Source organism: Ambystoma mexicanum, chromosome 1p (genome assembly GCF_040938575.1).
Source record: "Ambystoma mexicanum isolate Mex_15411 chromosome 1p, UKY_AmexF1_1, whole genome shotgun sequence".
In the NCBI taxonomy this organism is placed as follows: Eukaryota; Metazoa; Chordata; class Amphibia; order Caudata; family Ambystomatidae; genus Ambystoma; species Ambystoma mexicanum.
The window spans coordinates 753,137,944-753,160,924 of NC_090921.1; the positions used below are offsets into that span (position 1 = coordinate 753,137,944).

The 22,981-nt window shown below is 44.6% G+C and overlaps 1 protein-coding gene across 2 annotated transcripts in view; it reads left to right on the forward strand.

The window, feature by feature from the left end:
- The window catches only part of LOC138580207 (neuronal acetylcholine receptor subunit alpha-7-like), a 233,929-nt gene that overhangs the window by 202,099 nt on the left and 8,849 nt on the right, over positions 1 to 22,981 (forward strand). For both annotated transcript variants that reach the window (XM_069650564.1, XM_069650570.1), the window contains one exon: positions 11,723 to 11,832. In XM_069650564.1, the coding sequence (XP_069506665.1) occupies positions 11,723 to 11,832 (110 nt within the window). The remainder of the gene's footprint in view (positions 1 to 11,722; positions 11,833 to 22,981) is intronic.

The window sequence follows — 22,981 nt, forward strand, 5'->3', positions numbered from 1 at the left end:
CTCTGGAACAGCCTTCCTGCCTCCCTGAAACTTGAAGAGAACCATCTCTGGTTCTGGAAGCACCTCAAAACCTTCCTCTTTGCCTCCGCTTTCTCTCCCTCTCTCCCCTGCAACTGGGCCACTCACCGATCTTGGTCCTTGGCCCAGCCACTCTTCCCTGCACTGCCTGTCTCTGTATCCTACAGCCCCTTCTGCCGGCACTTACCTTGCATTTGCCACCAGCTGGCCCTATTATTTATCTTGTATTCTACTAACCATATACTGCACTCTCCTTGCACTTGCCACCAGCTGGCCCTATTATTTATCTTGTATTCTACTAACCATGTACTGCACTTTCCCCACTCCCCTTCCCCTTTTCCCAGTCCCCCTACCCTTGCACTTGCGCGATCTGAATGACACCTGGCCTAGTAGGATCGTTGTCTGTCTCCCCTTGTCCCCCCCTGCCTCGTCGCGCCTTGCAACACTTGTGTATAGGTGCGTTACAAATGCCATATCATATCATATATCATATCATATCATATCATTGTCTCAGTGCTCTCTCCTTCAGAACATTCATTGATTGTAGTCCTTTAATTTCGTCCTCAATCACATCCACCTTAAAACATCTGTCAAAGTTCGGCAAAGAAGTTGCTCTTATGAGTGTTTCTCCAGTAGAACTAGAGAAGGTCTGTTTCAGACACTCTAACCAGGCCACTTTGGGGATTACTTAAGTAATGTCACACTTCTTATCATTCAAATGACGCCAAAATCTATTGGTTTGAGTTTTCTGTTTAGTTTCCATGATTGCTCTCCCTTTATCAAGGCATCTGTGATACTTCTTATTCCTTAAAAGATGTTCAACTGTTGCCTTAACATTTGTACATGTAGTTCTCTTTTCAAAGGGCTTATTATTAAACATCATTTTATTTCTCTTGTTTTAGACTTCAATTTGTGTTTATTGCTCTGCCATTTCAATATTGTACGGTCAAATAGACCTAGATGTGAAGCAAAGTATTCTTTCACCCATCATCAATCCCCAGAAAAGGGTCTAGGCAGAACTATAGATTAATGAATTCATGACTTTCTTCCAAACCACAGTTTATTTGTTTATTTCCTATCTTAATGTTCCTTCTGGACCATGTGTTTCTATTTATTCACTTTGATTTTATTAAAAGGTGGATACTCTAGAAAGGTAAATAGATATTCGAGAGTCATTTTTGTACCAGACCCTTCCCTAGTTAATTCCCAAAGTGTATCCTCACTGGTCCTTTTGATAAGCCATCCCCAAGCCCCTACTACTAAATGTCTCACTCCGTGATATACAAGTTTTATTTAATACTGTTTGTTTTAGGTTGCCATCTTCCCATTTTCCACATTCAAAATGTTGATGAAGATTACTCCTATCCTACCTACTGGCCACCACATATAACATTCGAGTATTACCCTCCTGATACTGCTTGACTGAGACTTGTGTTACCAATTCTGTCAAATAATTCGTTTCAAAATGGTCATGGGTGCTATAGATGTTAACAATAAACATTGCTACCCTTTCTTTTTCCTTGACCAGGCCAAAGTGGCCACAAGACTGTTTCTTTACCAACTTTGAATTCAAAACAATAGATTATCTTTATTGTTGACACTAATAATAAGCCCACCCTTTGTCTTGTCATTACCCCTCTTAATTGCCTGCTGCAAAAGAATTGATATCCCCTCTACACAACACTTCACAAAAAGCCATACCTTCTGTAATACAAGGATGTCAAGAATCACCAGAAAAATCAAACACCTTGTCCCTTACTTGTGATCTTTTTGAGAGCCCAAATATGTGATTTTGTTGTGCACTTTTCCATGGCCCTACTACCATTTTGGGAGACTGACCTTCCGGTCTAAGTTGAAAGAACGAGGCTTGAACTATTTGCAACCAAAGCCATCAATAGAATTTGTGGGGCCCCGGCCGCAGCCATATTTGTTCCGTCCAATCCTATATGTAAAAGATATACGTTTTGAAAAGTCGTATTGTAGAACGTGTTCAAATCTCTGAAACATGTCGCAGTGGGGTTCCGCAGTGCGAAGGGAGACTCCTCACTGAAAAATGTTCAAAACCGACAGCTGCATTTGAGAACCGTATTTTAGCCAGAATATGTTCTGCGGAAAGCCCATCAAACGAAGTGACATAACACAGTACAACAACTTCTAACATTTATTATAAAGTCATGTCTATAAAGCCCTTGTTTAAACTATACGCGTATCTTAGGTTCCGATTTCATTTTTCCCGTGCCTTTTCCTGCCATGCGACTAACTAGAAATAATTCTGTCGGCTGTATTCCTTCTTTTTTATTAACTGTTTAAAGTACTTCAGTTGAAGGGTTGGTATGTAAGGAATGCATTGCTCAGTGAACAAGGTGAATGCACCCCGAGGGTCTAAAATATTCTGTTGAGAACAAAAGAACATATTACAGTGGCAATACAAAAAAAGCTGTCCAGGTATTATATTAATTATTCCAAGAACTCATATCCCTTATTGGGTCTTTTATGGATTACAATACCTTTGAATATTTACTGTTTCCAGATTGGGAACCCTTTTTTAAAAACTGATAAATAACATTGGAAAGCCAACTTTTCCGTATTGATTAAACATAGTCTGCCTAAAACAGCCCCAGCCTTTTAAGAAAGCATACACATCCAGGCCACTGCGACTCTCCTGTTTCTGATTTTCTGCATTCTTTTCACCCCTGCACTTGGCTCCTGCTTAGCTATCTTTGGCTGTGTGTGGGAGATTGATTTGGAACCAGGGTTTCATTTCCTTGCCAGTCTCAGCTCAGCTAGAGCTCTGTGGGCTTCCTTCTGGCAGCTGCTCGAGTCCTGCACCTTTCAGCAGAGAGCATGCCTATTTTTTGTAAGACCTGTCACATACTTCTTAGGCTTAAAATGGGCCAGGAAGGACCTGAATGAATTCTCCATGTACTATATGCACCCCCATGAGGGTGAAGCCTGGGAGCTGTGCCGAGGTGTTCCTACGAGGAGAAGGCAGGACAAAGAGAGGCGACTACTTGTATGTCTGCTTCAGCCCAGAGGCGTGAAGGCCAACAAAGACCCAAAAAAGGATTGCAGTTCTAGGGGGTGATAAAAAGGTTAAGGAAAAGGATGCAGTCAGAGATAAATCCACTCCTGCAGTAGCTACGAACGTGAAGGATCCACTGACCCAGACCGGCCTCAGAATCCTCCGCAAGTTTAAAAGTAACAGTCCTTACTACACTGTTGTCGGTGGAGCAGACAATGAAGAGGAAGAAAAGACTATTGACAATGGTGCCGTAGAAGTAGGAAGGTGCAGCAGTGGAGATAATATTTCAGTCAGGATTGAGAACGTCAATGAGCCTCATCCAAGTTTGGTGCCATGGCAAAAAAGTGGTGGTAACGGAATTGCCACCACTCCACCACATTCTGAGTTTGGCCTTGAAGTGGAAGATTTGCCTCCAGCATCATGCTGGAGCTCAAATCCTCCACCTTAACAAGGAAAAATTGATAACATTGGTGGAATTACCACCAGTGGAAATACCAATGGTGGTAATTTCACTGGGATCCCCATGGAGTACTACGGACTCCACAAAATGGGAACTACCACCAAACTCATGAGGGCCATTGGCAGTGTGTGAAAAATTGGTGATAATTCCGTTATTGCTGATTTCCCAGCACCGCCATATTATAATTTTTAGCGGATTGATGGCTGGCAGAATTACTGTGCGGTAACTCTGCCGATTTTTGAAAGAAAGGTGGCCGATCCACTTCCAGCTGGTGCTGGAGGCAAATCCTTTACTTTACGTCCAAAAATCAGTGGATGTACCATTCGGTAATGCTACCGGCGGTAAATCTGCCAAAAATCCCCATGGAGTCGTATGGACTCAAAAAATGGGGAGTTACCACCACTTTTTTTGTAAATTGAGGTTTATTATTTTCAAGAGAACATTGAAAGATTACAAATTAACTGGAAGGCATATGCCCTTTATGAATGGTTCCAACTCAGGAACTTCCGTTTATTCTTGCTTTTCCCCTCCCCAGTACGCCTGTCAGTTATCCGGAAACCTTCACACCTTAAACATGAATTTCCGGGTACGGAAAAACAGGCAACTCTAACGGTTAGTGGTCAAGCGTATGTCTTCAGGAACTCTGATTATGCTCATGAGCAACTTCTGTCTCTACCGGGGCCGGGCCGGACTATCATGAACATGAACACGTGTGTGTCATCTTATCCCCCTCCAAAGCTTCTACAGAATTTCAGCCATTCCCCTTCAAGGTCCGCGCTTCCTGCATGGATTGCTATTGTGATCTTTTCCATGAGGTAAATGTCCTTCGCCGTGTCCGACCATTCCTTTACACTTGGAAAGTCCTTTCACTTCCAATATCTTGCGTAGCATGCTCTCGCTGCCAGCAGGAGAAAGTGGACCATGGAGGGCAGGGTGTGCCATTGTTCATCTTGTTTGTCTAGTCCAAAAAGTATTAACATTGGTGCCCGCCCCCAGTGCCCTCTTCCCGCGTCTTTAATCCACCCCAGGACCTCTGCCCAGTACATCTGGACCTTTGGACAACTCGACCACATATGGCAATAATCGTCTCTAACCCCGCAACCGTTCCAGCATTGGGGATTCATAGCAGGGAACATCTTAGATAACCGCATTGGGTCATATTGCCACTTGGGTCATATTGCCACCTGTGCAGTAGCTTCAGGCCATGGAGTTTGTATTGGCAAGATATTGATGTTTTAAAGGCCCTCCTACACATTAGCTGCCAAATGTTTTTGTTCAATTCCAGACCTAAATCCCGTTCCCATCTCTTCCTAAGACCCACCACTGCATTCATTGAGGTCTCTAGCAAGGCTCTATAGAGTAGTGAGTCCCACCTCAAACCATTTCTGGTACCTTTCTGGCTCAGGTTTCTCGTCCCGTACCTGGGTGGCCCATATGTGGCTCATCGGGGAGGGCCATGAGGTGACTCATTGCGCTCCTGAACCCTTCCTCAGAACATCCTAGTAGACCCCTAAGAACAGATGTTCTCTAATTCTCTTCGAGAGTTGTCTACTTTCACAACTTCCAAACAAGAGTAATTCCCCAACCGTTGCAGGGTGCATGTGGTGGTTTTCCAGTGCTATGATGTTCTATACCCCACTAGTTCAAAAAACCTTTGTGAGCACCCCATTGCCCACTAATACACTGCTCAGAACCCCCTTCCTTGTTAAAGACCGGCCGCATAAACTCAATAACCCTACCCGTTGAGACCAACTGGACAGGAGGCAATTTCATCCCCTGTGACCTACAGTCCACCATGACAAGCAAGAAGCTCATCCTGTCACGCAGAGCATCAAACAGGTCCATTATATCAAGAGCCATCTTGCCCTGAACTTCATCCAGTATGAACACGGGACAGCTGGATTGCATCTGCACAGCAAGACTCTTGCATAGGACGTACAATCCCACTGAGCCAAGATTTGCACCCACCCCTATGTCGCTGGCATCCATGGTTAGCACTGTCTTAAATCTCACATAAAGGTAGCCGAGGGTGGTGGCAGGGTGACAGGACTGGGAGTGGCAGTGTTTCTCAGAGCTGACAGCCTGGGGATGTCGGTTTCCCCATGGTAGATGAGCAGGGAGCCAGTGTGGTAGGGCTAGGGGGGCTTAACTGCGCTGCAGAAGGAGCTGGTCGGATACAGGAGTGGAAGCGGAAGGTTTGGGGGTCCATGGAGGTGGAGGAAGGGTTGCTGCTGTGGGGAGAGATCTTTCCTAACACGCCCTCTCTCCTCAAAGAAATCTTCACCGCCACTTGTGAAGGAGAACTGGCGAGGTCCATTCTTAATGACTCCCTCATGACACTCTGCAACTTCCCAGAATACTTCAAAACCGCACAAGTAAAGCGACTTCTCAAAAAAGAATCCCTACCAATTAATTACAGGCCCATTTCCAACACCTAATTCTTGGCAAAGCTCGTCGACTGCACTGCGTACTCACAGCTCAATGTTTTGGGGAATCTAACAATCTCCTAGACTTTGCGCAATCAGGAATCCATCCATGCCACAGAACAGAAACCACACTAATCTCTATCTGGGATGACCTCAAAGTCACTGCAGACTCAGAAGGATGGTCAGCACTTGTTCTCCTTGCCCTCTCAGCAACATTTCACACCATTAACCACATGATCCTCCTTGACAGACTGCACTCCCTACGAGATTCAGTGCTCACCTGGATCGGCTCATTCCTCACTAACAGACAGCAAGTCACTCTTCTCCCCCCTTTCCAATCCATTGCATGCCCAGTGAACAGTGAAGTACCCCAAGGAGCCTGCCTCTCACCCCTTCTCTTCAACCTTTACATGATCCCCTCAGCCCAGGATCATCTGCTCACACAACCTCACATGCTATAACTATATGCTATAACTATGCGATGACACACAAATCATCTTAAGAATTCCTAAATCAGTCTCCGACACTGACATTGACCGCTGGATGACGACTAACCATCTCCTTCTAAACACCGAAAAAACAAAGATCATGGTATGCAGCAAAACTGCTCTATTCCCCAACGACTCCTGGGCCAGCCTCACTCGGTGCCCTCCCCTCCACCGACCACCACCACCGTCAAAAACCTCGACTGCACAATGGACCCGGGCCTAACTCTGTCTCACCACATCAACAATGCATCCAAATGCTGTCATTTCCACCATAGGCTTCTGAAACGCATCTTCCCTTACCTCACCTACCTCAATAGACTGGCTGCAATGATGTCCATTGTCATGTCCAGGCTTGATTATGCAAACTCCCTCTACATGGGTGCACCGGCCAACCAACTAAACAAACCCCAAAGATTCCAAAACTCAGCTGCCAGAGTGCTACTCTCATTGGAACAAACAGACCACATCTCATCCACTCTCCACACCCTACACTGGCTCCCAATTGGACATAGAGCCACCTTAAAAATCCTGTGTATTATTCACAGAGCCGTGCACAAAGCAGGCCACAAATACCTATAAGAAGAAAAAACACCTTACCACCCAACTCGCACCATAAGGTCAAGCACCCCCCGCACCCCTCCTAGTGATCCCTGCCTCCAATTTGGTCCGAATTGGAGGGTCCATCTACTCAACCTTGGTGCCAACTTTGTGGAACTCACTGCGTCCATGCATTAGACACAGCCAAGATTACATGGCTTTCCAGAAGGCACTCAAAACCTGGCTCTTTCCCTAAACACTCAAGGACCGCCCTGACAACCGACTTAGAATCACATCCAAGAATGGCTTGGTAACCCTTCAATATGGGCCTTCAATGGGCTCTCAGGCCAGGAGATAACTACTGCCAGCTATCTGAAGCCAGTGCCCTAGACGTGAATCCCGAATCGTAGTAGCACTTATGTACCTATGCCATGACCGAGTTGAATCATTGCCTCCCTGCACAAGTCATACACTACGCTCTGAGGCCATGAGATTTCCATCTTCAGTTATCTGGATTGCCTGTGCTAGACTCATAACCCAACCACTAATAGCACTTATGTACCTACGCCATGACTGACCTTGATCCTCACCCCCTCCTGATATGCACTACACTATCAATGATGCCCGTCCTTGCTAATCTTACCCATCTTGAAATCGTAGCAGCACTTATATACCTTTGCCATGACGGAGCTGATTTATTGCCTTCCTTCAACAGGTATACACTATGCTATGATGCCAAGAGATTTTGTCCTCCATTTATCTGGACCGACTGTGCTAGACTCGTGACCCAAGCACTAATAGCGCTTATGTACCAATGTGATGGCTGAGCTTGATCATTACTTGACCCAGATATGCACTACGCTAACAGGCCAGGAGATGCCCATTCTCTGAGAGCTTACTCTTCTGAAAATCTTTGAATGAAACTTCATACCAAGGGCCTACTAGTACTTATATCTTTGCTAACCCTACCTATCTGGGAATGTATCCAGCCGAACGTCCGACGAGGGCCTCTGCAGCACCTATAATGAAACATGATTCAGGCCAGATTGGGCTGTCATCATCCAAAAGACAATGCTAATAAGAAATTACAGACTCAACAAGACACAGGGACGACCTAGCCTGATAGCTGAACCCTAAGGGAGATATCATCCCCTGTACAGGCACTGGAAACTCATCAAAAACAGGGTCTGCATCAAATCCACACAAACACTCTAACACAACAATATGCAAACTCTTCCCTCTGCAAAACAAACAATAGAATGCAGCTATACCCCTCGATTAATTTGGCCTATCTGCACACATACTTATACATCCCCATGAACACCTCAACGGTCTTTAGAGCACAGCTATACCCCATGATAATTGGGGGTAGCTGCACACATAATCCCTTTCAATCTCCACTGCCACCAGAATGCATCTACTCACGTCCCACTGGCCTTGCGGCACACATTCTACTGATCTCACACAACTGGTGCACCGCTTGTAGCACTAGAATGTAGCCACACACCACTTAATCCGCTGTGGCTGCACACATATCTAGTGCACGCATGCACTTTACTACACTACTCTCTCCACTGACCTGGACTACGGTCCCAGAGGGCATTCAACCTACAGTGCTTTGGAATCATACCAATGGCAAAAGGCGCTATACAAATGCCCATTAACCTAATAATACCAAAAAAGATAAACAAGGACGGTGCACCATCCATGTCACGCTTGATCACCTCAAACGGTGTGACACTGCTGTGACCATATGAAAGGTATGTGCTTCTTGAGCAACTTCCTCCTACACACAGTTTTCTCTGTATATTCGGGGGTGAACTTCATCTAATATTCGGTCATACCCAAGAAGGGCCTGAGCTGTTCTTTGGACGAGGGAGCAGAAGCCGGCCAGCCTTTCCAAAGGCTTAATGCCCCAGCAGTCACTTGTGCGTCAGAACTATGTGACACTCTGCACTTTGATCTGACATTCACCAACTTAACAGTCAGACCCCTGTCTTGCCTGAGGTGCTACGTGAGTGTGTGTTTGGGATCAGTTGGAGTGTTACTTCCTGAATTCGATCGCGTAGATGGTTGCGAGCCAGTCATATGTTCCTCTGCTCACGGGTGATACAGATGCAAATATACTTCCTGTAGTTCACCAACATGACTCCAAACATTTGAGTCACAGATCTGACATGGTCAGTCTGAATATGCCTCTACCTATCCAGTACCAAGGTGAGATCTTTCCATGTAATTAGATGTTGGAAACATTTCTAGAGCTTAAGTAATATGGGTGTTTAATGTATGCAGAGGACAATCGTAACCTACTAAGAAGACCGTCCTGAAGAAGGTGGCATAAATAAATCAGCTCACTGAAACCGGTTCACAAAACACAGTGAGACAGTGGACAGTTTCCCTCTGCATTCCTCGTTTTTCAGCACCAGGGAGATCCCTGAATCAACGGAACTAATCTTAGTTGCTGAGTCTTCACAACAATTCTCTTTTAATCACTCCACTGAGAGGGGATTTCCTTTCAACTACGGCACACTCACCCCCAATATAGGACAATAAAGTAGCCATTGCCGGAATACCGGTGGTGATCTGCCTTGCTTTTAGTTTTCCTGCCTTTAGCCCTTGGTTACATGACACACATTAGCCCTGATTAGGGCCACACCTGTCGATGCCCTGAACACCACTAAAGCAACAAGAGACCAAGTAGCTAGTATCTGTAGTCTTAATGTATAAACAACATATAGACTATTGTGACATTACAAATAGAAGTAATTTTTGAAACCTCCTTATTCTATCCACTTTTAGCCCAGGGATAGTGGATTAGAGAGACAGGGCCAGATAGAACCTTCTCTGTCCCCCCTTTTCCTCTCTCTGAACACCAATTGTTATATAACCTCTCAAATATAACAAGCTGAGGTTCAAATCCTCCCAATACACTGACAGGTAGTAGTAACCAGTTGCTTCTGTTCCTCACGGCAGAGACAATTTCAGAACGACAGATTATAGATGCTTCTCTTTTTAGCTATTTGGGTGATATGCCCCCTTCCCTTTTCGTGGTAATTCTTCCTCGAGCATCACATATTTGCATCTAAAAACAAGCCATCTATGTGTGTTGATGAAACTATGCATCATTCATTAGCAGAGCTGCCAGACCGCCCTTGATATTGACTTTTGTGGCATTATACACACATTTTGTCATTGAAACCTTTCAGAACTTGTAATCCCACAACGCCCATTTCCCATGTTTCTTGTCCAATTCAGGCGAACCCCCATACCCTCAGGTTTGTGGATCAATGCCTTCAAGGTGGTGCCCACCTTGAAGGCATTGAGTGCTGCGTGCGACACCAACTACTCGGATGATCAGAAAGTGGTGGCCTTATTGAACTGCATTGGCACTGAAGGGCTGTGCATGCTAGGCTCTTGCCAGGAGACAATGGGGCTCATTATGAGTTTGCTGGTCTGGAAACGGTTCGACAAAACACCCAATGTGGTATCGCAATGATATCATTTCTTCTTGCACCTCCCGTCGATTCTTCTTGCTGAGCCAGACCCGAGGCCTGTCTTAAGTCGGCTACCAACGACATGCTAGGTCCCAGCATCGGGGCGCTGAAACCGCACACCATCAGTTCAAATGCTATGGGGTGACTTTGTAGGAAAGCCCCTCGTCGCCAGTGAAATGATGGCCCGCGGACACATGTAGTAGCAATTAGCAGGTTCAATAGTACCACCGCTAGGTTGCCCTCACCAGCCCTCAACTGAAACACCTGACATCACATGGTTCCAATTCACCTGACAATGACGTCACAGGGGACAATCTAGCTATACATACATACATGGATGTGCAAAGCTTTTTTTTTTAAAGTTGGATGCGATGATTAAGTAGCCTCAGGGTTAAATATTGTATGATCATCACAGTTTAAATGTTTAAACGTCTCGGGAGGATAGCTTAGGGGCAACGCGCTCGTCTTTGAAGCAAGACGACGCGGAGCAACACATGTTTCATCCCCGGGTTTGCGCTTACAAATCTCTGGGTATAAAGTGCGTTATAAATAACCAATTATGATATAGTATAATATAAATTGTTCTGCTTGTCGGAGGATGAAATATTTCAGGTTTTCAGTCTTTATGTGATTCTTGCACATGCCATCTCCCAAACATTTCCATTCTTCTCATGGGTCTTGGGCACTACATTTCCCAGAGTACACAGCTTCACGGTCCAGTCTTCAAGTTGGTTCTTTGCCACTGGATTTCCCAGAATGCCCAGTTTCTGATTCAAAGCCTTAACACAGTTCTTTGGTAATAGGTTTTCCAAACATGCACAGTTTCGGATGCATGGCCTTTGCCTAGATATTTCAGATTGCAGTTGTGGCTTTATGAGGGATTGCAGTAAGAGGACACCAATCTGTTGTTGCATGGGACAATAGAGTGCATGGGATACAGGTGTGAGAAAGCAAAGTGCACATTTGTGAGGGGGTGGAAACTGTATAGAGGGAGCGACCACAATATATCTTTGAGATGAGAGTGCATGTCGATAAGAGTATGTGAAAGAGGTATGCAGAAGTGTGCATTCTAATGTATAATGAAGAGTAGGGGGGGTGTGACAGATGAGATCATTAAGGGAAGAGTGCATTCATGGAGTCTAAGTATAGGTCCACGGGTGACACCAGAGTGGGGAATAGTGTGTGATGTTGTAATGCTCTCCAAGTAGCAATAGCCAACACAGACTAGACCGCTCCTGTCAACCAGGCTCCAACTGATATTGTTTCTCTGATTCCAGGCCAGTACTTTGCCAGCACTATGATAATTGTGGGCTGTTCTGTGGTTGCCACCGTATATGTTCTCCAGTATCATCACCACGATGCAGATGGAGGAAAGATGCCTAAATGGGTAAGTAGGAACATCTGCACCGTCTTGTGCGGTTCACTGACAATGCCCGTCACAGTCCTGTTCTTTTGTTGCCCCTTCTAATTCAGAGCACATAGTATTCTATGCCTGCCCTCTAGCAGCAAGAATTTGCTTTCCATGTGCATGCCCTGTTCCAGATAATGCTTATTGTCTCTACCCTCTGACTGAGAAACCTTTGCACAATGTCCTGAGTTTTTGTGTTGTCTCTACCTGCTTAAAGGATAGTTCCGGGAGTTTTTTTTTATTGTCCCTACGGTTCGGCCATGTGTTTTTAAGCATAACTCAGTAGATCGTAGAAAACTTTCCTATGGACCTTACCCGACTTTTCGTCCATTATCGCACTCGAAATCAGCCGCCATTTTCTGATAATCCTATAATTTCCCCCCATCGCCCTGGCTCACCTGCTTTTGCGGCACTAAATCAAATCCCCCGCCCCTGAAACAGACTTTATCAAAACATTCATATTCCCCGCCTCTATCCGTGACGTGACTGTGCTGCGTAGGCAAACGCGCCCAGGCGTCTTCTACGCGACTCCACACAGAACCCGGAAATCAACACAGATTAGCTCACAACACAGCGCGCCACAATTCGGAATATGAAACTGTACTTTTAAATCAAACCGCAAGATTGTAAATTTGGTAAAGTACATTTATTTGACATCAAATGTTTTGAGAATATTCAGCGATTTTCATTTTTATTTGCTCACGTTCCAAAAAGTTCGTTTTGAGGCACGCGATGTTCCTTTGCTGTACACAGGGTCTTAGATAATCTCACAATACAGCGCCACAATTCGGAATATGAAACTGTGGTTTAAAAGCAAACGGCAAGATTGTACATTTGGCAAAGTACATTTATTGGACATCAAATGTTTAGAGAATATTCAGCGATTTGCATTTTTCTTTGCTCTCGATCCAAAATAGTTCGTCTTGAGGCAAGCAATGTTCGTGTGCAGTACACAGGGTGTTGGTTTACGATAAAATAAGCTCTTCGGTCGCACTGATAATCGCATGGCTGTTCCAACAACGAGGCACTAGGCCACCACAACGGTCTGTATGTTGCATCTAGCCGTTAGTACCGCGTAAGGGCATACTTGTACTTGGCGATCGTCCCATAAAATGGTCAGGGTGGTAACGTTGTTCACGCGGAGAAGCAACTGGCGGTTAAAAAAGCCATCCGCCGGTGTCTGGTACTCGTGACACATACAATAATGAATGATGTACCTGTTTGAAAAACATAAAAAATGAAATTAGTCTCACCATCAGATCTTTATTAAAATTATTCATTTTATATATTAGGTCGGGAAATTATTTCATAGCTAGGACAGTGCAACTGGGTATTATACGTCAAGGGGGGGCTGTAGGATACTGAGACAGTCCCCCAGTACAGGGGTTGACAGGGAGGCAGTGCAGGTGGAGAGTGGAAGGGCCCAGGACCGAGGTTGCAGACAGTGGACCAGTTGTAGCAGGGGAGAGGGAGAGAGAAAGCAGAAGCAAAGAGGAAGGTTTTGAGGTGCTTCCGTAAAAGGAGATGGTTCTCCTCAAGATAGTGCGCGGTACAAAACAATATGCCACATAGAACGAACAAGTACAACTTAACCCGTCTTTAAAGCTACTGTATAGTAATTAAATTGCGGTATAAACTCATCTAAAGAGTTACTTACATTATATTTGCATTTTCCATTGTGTCTGTGCGTAGGGCAGCCCCGAAATACCACTCCTTCTATGCCGACGTTATTTCTTCTAATGAACGAACATTAAATGGCTATCGTTTCTGAAATGTTATTCATTATCGTTTCTTACGTTATTGCACCACACCCCCAAAAAGAAGTATTTCGGGATGGTCCCGGCCTGTCAAGGTCAAATAACAATAGAACCTTATACTGAGTCGTGGGCCATTCCGGCACCCGAGCAAAAAATCAAAGCAGCTGACCTTCACTTTGAACGAGCACACATTCCTAGTTAGCTACATTCAGTGTAAGGCCATCTCACAGGACTTGAAATTTACACTCCATCTTTGCATTTTGTCTGCGTGCATTTGCAGCCCCAGAGAACCATAAATACGGAGACATTCTATATTTTTTGAAAAATGATTTATATTACTGTTTGGTTTAATTTAATCCGCAAATGAACAAGGTTGGATAGACACATTGCATGTACACTGAGCAATCACTTTTATTTACACAATACATAGCTACACATATTCAATGGGCCTGCGACATGAGGAGACTCCAGAGCAAAGTCACAGGTGACACCCGGGTGGTTTGCACAACTGCACGGCGAAGGGAGGGGCAAGGGTGGAGAGACACATTGCATGTACACTGAGCAATCACTTTTATTTACACAATACATAGCTACACATATTCAATGGGCCTGCGACATGAGGAGACTCCAGAGCAAAGTCACAGGTGACACCCGGGTGGTTCGCACAACTGCACGGCGAAGGGAGGGGCAAGTGTGGAGAGACACATTGCATGTACACTGAGCAATCACTTTTATTTACACAATACATAGCTACACATATTCAATGGGCCTGCGACATGAGGAGACACGAGAGAACAGACAATCAAATTACAATCATTTAAACCGTGATGTGTATTTCTCAATGAGCTCTGCTTTAGGTGGACATGGAACAGAGGCAATGTTGGGTGGCAATGCAGTTGTCCCCTGCACAGGTTCGTTCACAACTCCATGTATGTGCCTATCTAGGACATCAACAATAAGTCTCTCAATAAACTCATATTGCATATCCTCAAACACTGGTTTGATCACCCATTGTTTACTTCTTTTAGTGAAGGCCTTATTGTAGCGAAGCGTCCCTAAAGTTCCAGTCGTCCTACTTTGTTGACGGCCAACATTATGGTTATGTGCCAAGACCGCTAGAAGAGTCCGATTTATCATGCCCTCCATGCCAAAATGCAATCGTTTTGGCCTGTACTTTAGGCACATATTGTGGAACACCTCCAAATCTCCTGTGTGGCAGAATTCCGTGAGTCCCCTCAAATCTCTTGTTATAGTTTTATCAAATACAATCTTTTCAATGGCTTTGTGAGTGGGTGATGAAGGAATCAACCACTTCTTCTTCCGTGCCTCCTCTGTGGACAAATGGCCACGTTCACAATTGTGGAAATGTTGGTTTGTGGTCCAGTGGTGAACGTTGATACAGTGTAGCATTACTGACCGCCATTTTTCCAGTAGAATTTCCAACGACCCTCCACATGTTTTTGAGCTCCACCAAAGATGGTTGCTGATTGACTTGGACCACTGTGAAATACCTTGCATATCTTTTTTTTTTACCTGCAGCCGACATTTTTTTATTGATTGTTTTTGCAAGATGCCAAACGTCAAATTGGTGATTTATATTTTTGTACTCTTCTCTCATTGTCTTGGCAATTGAAACGTGTCTGTCCGTGGCTATCAGGTCGATCACCATTCCCCGCGATTGTAGTTCTTGCAATGATGCTACAAAGCCAACTTTCTCCATGGCCACTGAGGATGTACTTTGTGACACCTGCACGACCACCGAACTCACAATTTTCTTACTTTCCATGTCCTGAAAGTGGTAGGTGCAGTACTTGGCTGAAAATCCTGGGCTGTCGCACTGTCCATCACCGGCTAGCCTGAACCGTTTGCCCGCGAATGTACTATCAATAGACATTTTTTCCATTCTCCAAGCTTCGCTAATGGCTGGAAATAGATAATCGGTTTGGTATTTGTAGAACTGAGTTTTCGCAATGAAATGGATTCCCACAAACTGAAAGAAAGACTCTAACTTTTTAAAACTTGAACCACTAAAAAGTGCAGCCGCTGCACAAAGTAGATTGCCTGCTGGCAGTTGCCCCAGCATGGGTTGTGCAGACCATGAGAAAGGATGATATTTTGTACAGGTGGCATGTATTTTAAGGTTAGTGCCTCGAATTGCACGAGTCACATTAATCAATGGCTCCCCACATACTTCCCCACCAACCGAATGCCCACATTTCATCCGAATAATATCAATCAAACAACTATCGAATACAATGAATTTGGCCTCTTTCCTTATACTGTCACTCTGCATCCCAGCTGGTTCGGCCTGTAACGTTGAGGACATGTCACTCGCATGAAAGGTGGAATCTCTGATATCGTCTTCCGCTATGTTCAGTGATATTGATGGTGTTTCATTGTCGTCCACTTCATTCTCTTCCATTGCAACATCTGTTCCTTCTCCGGCGATGGGTGAATAAAACAATTTCTTCAACTTTCTCGCGGTCTTAGTTTTTGCGGGTGTGGATTCTGTGAATTGATCTCCGACTGCATCCGAACTACCAGGAGGACATTCACTATCAATGGCTGGTGGTGGTATAGCTCCGTTGTCAATCACTTCATATTCTTCCCATTGGCACGATGCATCTCCAGTCTCAAGTCCCTGCCAAAAGGTTTGACAAGCAACATCTCTCGTTCGCTTCACTGTCTGTGTAGATCTAGTTCGTACACCCACTCGCAACTAGAGGACAGATTGGAAAAGGGATGTTCAGTTTAAACACAACTTACAGTATTGAACTATTAACAGTGAAAAACAACATAATATAGTGACCAGGACACTAACCTTCTTTTGCTTTCTTTTCTTTGAAACTTTCTTGCCTCGAACTTCAACATCAGGACGCTGTTGCTCCGACTCGTGTGTGCATGTCTCCACTTCCTCTTGCGCTGCAACGACTATATTTTCATGATAAGCACATCCATCACGCACTGACGCTCCATCGACTCCCTGAAACATAGAACTTTCATTAGTATGTATAATAATATTGAAAACACAAAATGTACTTGGGGACCAATACCCACGTACATCTCAATAGCAAAACACGAATGAACGCTTTGTGTAGAACATTCAAACGACAATTATTCACGCATTGTTGATCTAGTTAGATGGAACTGTCAAGATCCATACCTCGGGCTCCTCATAGACTTCCATTGATGATATTATTGAAGATGATGCTTCAGTAACTCCCTGAAACGCAGTAATTGCATTAGTATGGTTTTCTATTTTGTTAAAAAGAACATACACTTTGTGCAGGCGTCAACGGCTCATCAAAATAGACCTGCACAAATGATCAGTTGTCTAAAATAAATAATGGATATCTAAATATGATTCGATTTGCTCGATCGTTGGAAGTGTCACCACCCAGAAATCTGCATCAACTACTAGGGGTGATGTTCTTGTAGAGGAAGCTCCGTCATCTCCCTGAAACATAGTACTTGCGTTAATAAAGAAGGAAGTATAGCGGATGTAATCACGTCATATGATCTCGCTTGATCGAACTGTCAGTATCCATACCTCGAAATGCATAAGAACATCAAGGGACGATGTAACTGCGGTGCACACTTCTGCAAGCTGTTGCGCCGACCCGTAACTGCATGCTCCCCCTTCTTCTTGGAATAATGCTCCATCGACTCCCTGAAACATAGGACTTTCATTAGTAATGAACACAATATTGAAAAAAGAAGACACATAGGAGGGCGACGACAGAAGGACATATCAATGGCTAAAAACGAAAGAAACATTGTGTGTAACAATCATGCTACAAGAATGCAAGATCTGATGATCTCCATCGATGGAACTGTCCGGAAACGTACCTCGAGCATCTGAGTGACATCAACGGTTGTCGTCAATACGTTGGACTCCTCAGCATCTCCCTGAAAGACAGTACTTGCATTATTTTGGATAACAATAATTATAACTGAAAACAAAGACTAGAGGACGAGTACAAGGGTGTACCATTAGGTAAAATAATTACACGATAAATTAAAACTATTGATTTACATGCCTAAAACAAGTCAGTGGCAGAATAGCCAAGTAAGATTACCCGATAGGCGCTTGAAGTGGCTGATGACTGCAATAACGACACGGATGGAGAATCTTCCGCCTTCATATTGAGTGGATACATAAATGGGGAAATTATTGTTAGCTAATGCTACACACTACCGCAAGGCCGAGAGATAAATACGTAAACTTGACTCACCAGTGGAGGGATGTGGACGAATAGAGTGGGAATAGCGGTTGAGAGCAATTTTCGCCTCGCTCGCGGTGTGTTCTTCTTTATTAGCAATGATGTGGAGTACATGTCTGAGCTAAAGTGCCTGCTGCAGATGCGGTATCGATCACCCCTCTTGTCCGCAAAGACTTCTAGGACTCTACTTTCAAGCTCAGACGGTGGATATCCGCAATATCGGACCCATTCTCTTATCTGATCTATTGTCTTAGGGAAAACATGCATTATAGTACCTTCAGATTTATTATGGGTCTTCGAAGGGCAACCGCCAATGGAACAGGCAGGCATTGTGGAAAGTTCTGAAAAGTAAAGATCAACAATTCTCTATGAATACCAATGTGTTAAAAAATTAAATGACATATAAAAGGTTCAATGCAAGGTTCGTTTTGGTTCTTGGAACTATACACGTTATTCACATGCGGATAAGTATTTGAATAACTTTAAAAAAATAGAAAAATAATTTGACTAAACTCAGAACATGTGACTAGTTCCTTGCATGTACTGTCTTGAACGAAAAGAAATTGGACGCAAAATGATTATGGTACATGGCCTTACCTTGACGAACAAACAGTTAGATTCCGGGATCAGAGTAGTTTCTTGTCGTAGAACAGGGAGCAGTTCACAGGTTGCAAACTGACGAGTTTCCTCGAAGTGGTCACGGAAGTTCACAGAGACGAAGAGCAGATAACCAGCACCTTCACGGGTTGACTAGCAAAGCGCAAAGAAGTTCTCATTAGAAATATGAAGTGGGTTATAAAGAATTCGAAACAGGGGTGTGTTTGTGAATGAATGACGTGTATATGTCGTGGCATTATGCGGTTTGCAGGGGGCCGTCCAGCGTGAGGGGGGATGCTTGGCAGGAGACACGGGGTCTGGAGGTAGACATGGGAACAACAACCCATGCTCTATAGACCACTTTGAAGTGTACATGGTCTTTGGCACCTCTTGGCCTTTATCGCTCCCTGACAGCTCCACTTGCCAGCACAAGTACCCCGGTGCGAACTGCCTTTGATAGGGCGGGGGGTGGATTGGGGCGGTGGTCGTGCAGACAAGACACAGGAAGACTTGTGAATGGAGACACACTTATGTGGATTGCAGGGGGCCGTCCAGCGTGAGGGGGATGCTTGGCAGGAGACACAGGGTCTGGAGGTAGACATGGGAACAACAACCCATGCTCTATAGACCACTTTGAAGTGTACATGGTCTTTGGCACCTCTTGGCCTTTATCGCTCCCTGACAGCTCCACTTGCCAGCACAAGTACTCCGGTGCGAACTGCCTTTGATAGGGCGGGGGGTGGATTGGGGCGGTGGTCGTGCAGACAAGACTCGTTTGCCGCAGGGCCTCACCAAGGAGAGGCCATCTAACTGCATATAAGAGGCAGGCTGCAGGATCTAGTACATGGAAGGCAGGGGGGTGAGTTTATAAATACCTCACCGTCCCAGGAGAATATATGGGTGCAGTTCACCCTGGAGACCCTGGATGCCTAGGCTTGATGCCAACCCGCAAAATAACATATGTATGTCTGCTGCATATGGGTTCAACGGTTATGTGGATTGAAGGTGGGCGGCCAGCGTGAGGGAGGATGCTGGCCGGAGACATGTGGTGTGACAAGACAAGGCACAGGAAGACTATTCAATGGAGACACACTAGATTCATTTAAAAAATCAAAACAACCATTGTTAAAATATATGTTGGGTTTTATTTTAGATCTTAATTTCAATTGAACATAAATAATAAACATTACACATTGTAAAGTTCCGGTTGCAGCACATCCAGGGAAAATCCGCGGTATTGTCCACTGTCGCTGGGGAAATGTTGTCTAATGGCAAGTACCGCACAGGCAGGTATTACTCTCCGAACGCGGTGTCCGAGCCTCCCGTGAAGCCACCAAGTGAAGCAACGATAGGCCACCAGCCTGTACCACCTGTGAAAAAGAAAGATGCAAACTGTATTAAAATGACAAAACTTTCTTATCACTGTCGATTCAGGTAAAAAATGTCATTCTGCTTTGAAAAAAATTCTATCTAGAAAATGCACAATATGGAACCAATTTACATGCATTCGAATGATATGTAGATGTAATTTTATATGTGGGAGACGACCATGAAATAGTAGTGGCATCACTGACATCACAACCAGAGTATACTTACTCGTTACTCGGATTACGCGGACGAACAGTGCCGCGAAGTTCGTGCATAAGCACCATCATCATCCTCAACACGGTCCGTGAGAGGCAGGCTTCCCTGAACTCTGGCAGCTCGGTGATGCATTGCGGACTTGGCTCGCCTTCCGAAATGTAGGCCAAGCACCCGGAATTTTCACGGCAGCAGCAGTTCTCCTCCTCAGTTGGCATTAGCTCGCACCGATTGCACGTGCACCAGGTGGAGACGCCGTCCATGCGACATGGTCCAGGCTCTTCATCCGTTGACTGGTCCTCCCAACTGCCGTCCGAATCCCCATCGTTTTCGCGTGCTTGCCTTTCCAGTAGTTCTTCCTCGCTGTACTCGGGCTCGTACATGTACGGCATTATTGTAGCCATTGTGTGGTAAAGAAAGTAAAATAATTTACAGAGATGGTACAGGTGTTCACAAGGCCTAGAAGCGGCGAAGGTAGCTGACCAGAGCACAGAAACGAGTCACAGAATACTCAAAGTAAAACAGAGAGAGTAATGTAATCGAAAATCTGCTGCTGTGTGTTGTGAAACGGTGTGTTTATACTTATTGAGGAAAGAGGCGTCCTGCCATTTCCATGGCGACACTTCATTAGCTGAAGCGCAGCGATTGTTGACACGAAACGTGCTTTGGCGTTGGGAAATGGGCGGTACGCGTCTGCTGATGTCAGGCTCAGGGGCGGGGGATTTGATTTAGTGCCGCAAAAGCAGGTGAGCCAGGGCGATGGGGGGAAATGATAGGATTATCAGAAAATGGCGGCTGATTTCGAGTGCGATAATGGACGAAAAGTCGGGTAAGGTCCATAGGAAAGTTTTCTACGATCTACCGAGTTATGCTTAAAAACACATGGCCGAACCGTAGGGACAATAAAAAAAAAGTCCCGGAACTATCCTTTAACTTGATGTGTTCACCGGTGAATCCACATCTGCAGCCTTATCATGGATGCACATTCTGCCCTGGGTAGATCTCTATGCCCCTCGGGCTGAGGGTACGCCCAGTGGCTTCTTTTCCTGAGCCAGGCTCCTCGCACCGCTTGTGTGGGCTAAACTGGTTGGTGGCAGCCTTCGTTTGATTCTAGTGGGTACTGTGCCTCCTTTACCCCCAGCATGTGCCTACAGGGAATACCTGTGTAATTCCACTGCCGAGTCCTAATTGGTAGTGGAACTGTGACTGAGTGAGTGAGACACATATGTGAGAAATAGGTCCTGATGGCTTAGTCAGGAACTGGGAAGGGACCTCTCACGAATAGCTCATGTGGACTTGTGCCAATATTTTATAATAATTAAGATGGGAAACAACTTTCAATCAAACCCAGTCTATTTCATGCAGTGATTGAAAGAACAAAATCACATTGCAGAACATCCAAATTATGAAAATCACAGGCAGAAAAGGTATAACTGAATCCAATACATTTCGGACTACTAGTCCATCTTCAGAGAAAACATGTTGGGAATACACAAAATGCAAGCAAGATTCAATCAACATGGCTGATCATGACATTCGATTATAATGATGTGATCAAAAAAAATAACAGTGCAAAGACCATCCTACCTGCCTGTTCCCAATTTGTTTTTAGCTATTGTAGTGTGTACAGGGTGCACTTAAAACAAAAAATGCAGACCTGGAGTTTTGGCTGAAAACGATGAAAGTAATGAATGCATGTGTTGATATTCGTGAAAAGCAACATACTTGTTGAATTTGACTGAAATATATACTCTCTTTAATAAGTCCCAGTGCTGTCTATTGTTTATGCTGGAAGAAGCAATTATCCAAGGCGTATTTTACCTCCTTGGAGTTCAGCCCTGGTGGGATGAGTTCAGAGCAAAGTGCTCTTTTTCTGCTGGTTGCTAACAACAACACAATGTACTTTGCTAACTCTGTAATGAGCAACACTGAGGATGCTGTGGAGCACGGTGACATCATCAACATCATCAATGCTATGATGTCAATCACATCGGCTGGTGGCCGGCCATGATGCTGGCAGTGTTTCTAGCAGCATCTGCATGGGTGAATAGACCAAATTGCGCACAATGCCTGTGAGTGTCTCCTTCAACACCATTTAGGTCAAAGATATGCAAGGAATTGATCTATATAAATTGGTATTTTCACAATAATCATTTGCAAAAAAATTAACTCTCCATGGAAATTACATTGCCTTATCTTCGAAAGAACATAAAAAACATAATGATCCCCAGAGTCTTAACACAACAAAAAGACTTTCACATTGATTAGAAAAAACAGTTGAAGTTAAATTCTTCATTCAGCCCTTCCAGAAACAGAGAATTAAGTCGTTTGATCCATCGCACACATATGTGGCCTAAAATGTTCACAGCTGTTGCCTGCCTTGTAGCGTGCAAGCCAAAAGCCATTTATGACAGATATGTCGTCTTTGGGAATGTTATTTTGATTTAAATCTGAATCCCTAGAGAGAGCCCAGATGAATGCTTGCAAAAGGTGAATGTGGCAGCCTCGGTGATTGGGAGTCCCAAACCACAGGAGAAGATAAATAACGGGAAAGGAATGATGGGGAGGTTCTGCTGGCCCCTGCACTCTTTTAAGAACTGTTCTGCTGATGGCAGTAATATGCACTATATCTGGGGACACCAGACTTGATGCAGAAGACACCAGACTTGATGCACCAAGTCACAAATAATCAAGGATTCCCTGCTCCCAGTAAATCATTGTTGATCTGTCCCTCTGTACACCTGACACAAGGAGAAAAAAGCATTGAACATGCTGGCAAGTAGAGCTCTGACCTGTGAATTCTACAAGTCAAGAAACAGGAACTATAACGAAGGATAAACCCAAATGTAACTGCAGGACTCATAGGGGTTTCCTGGGCTGCCTCAGGGGGACAACATTGCTGTCATATAATACCTGAGATACGCCTCCAAGGACCTGAACAGCTGTGTCACACTCAAACTCAAGCATTTC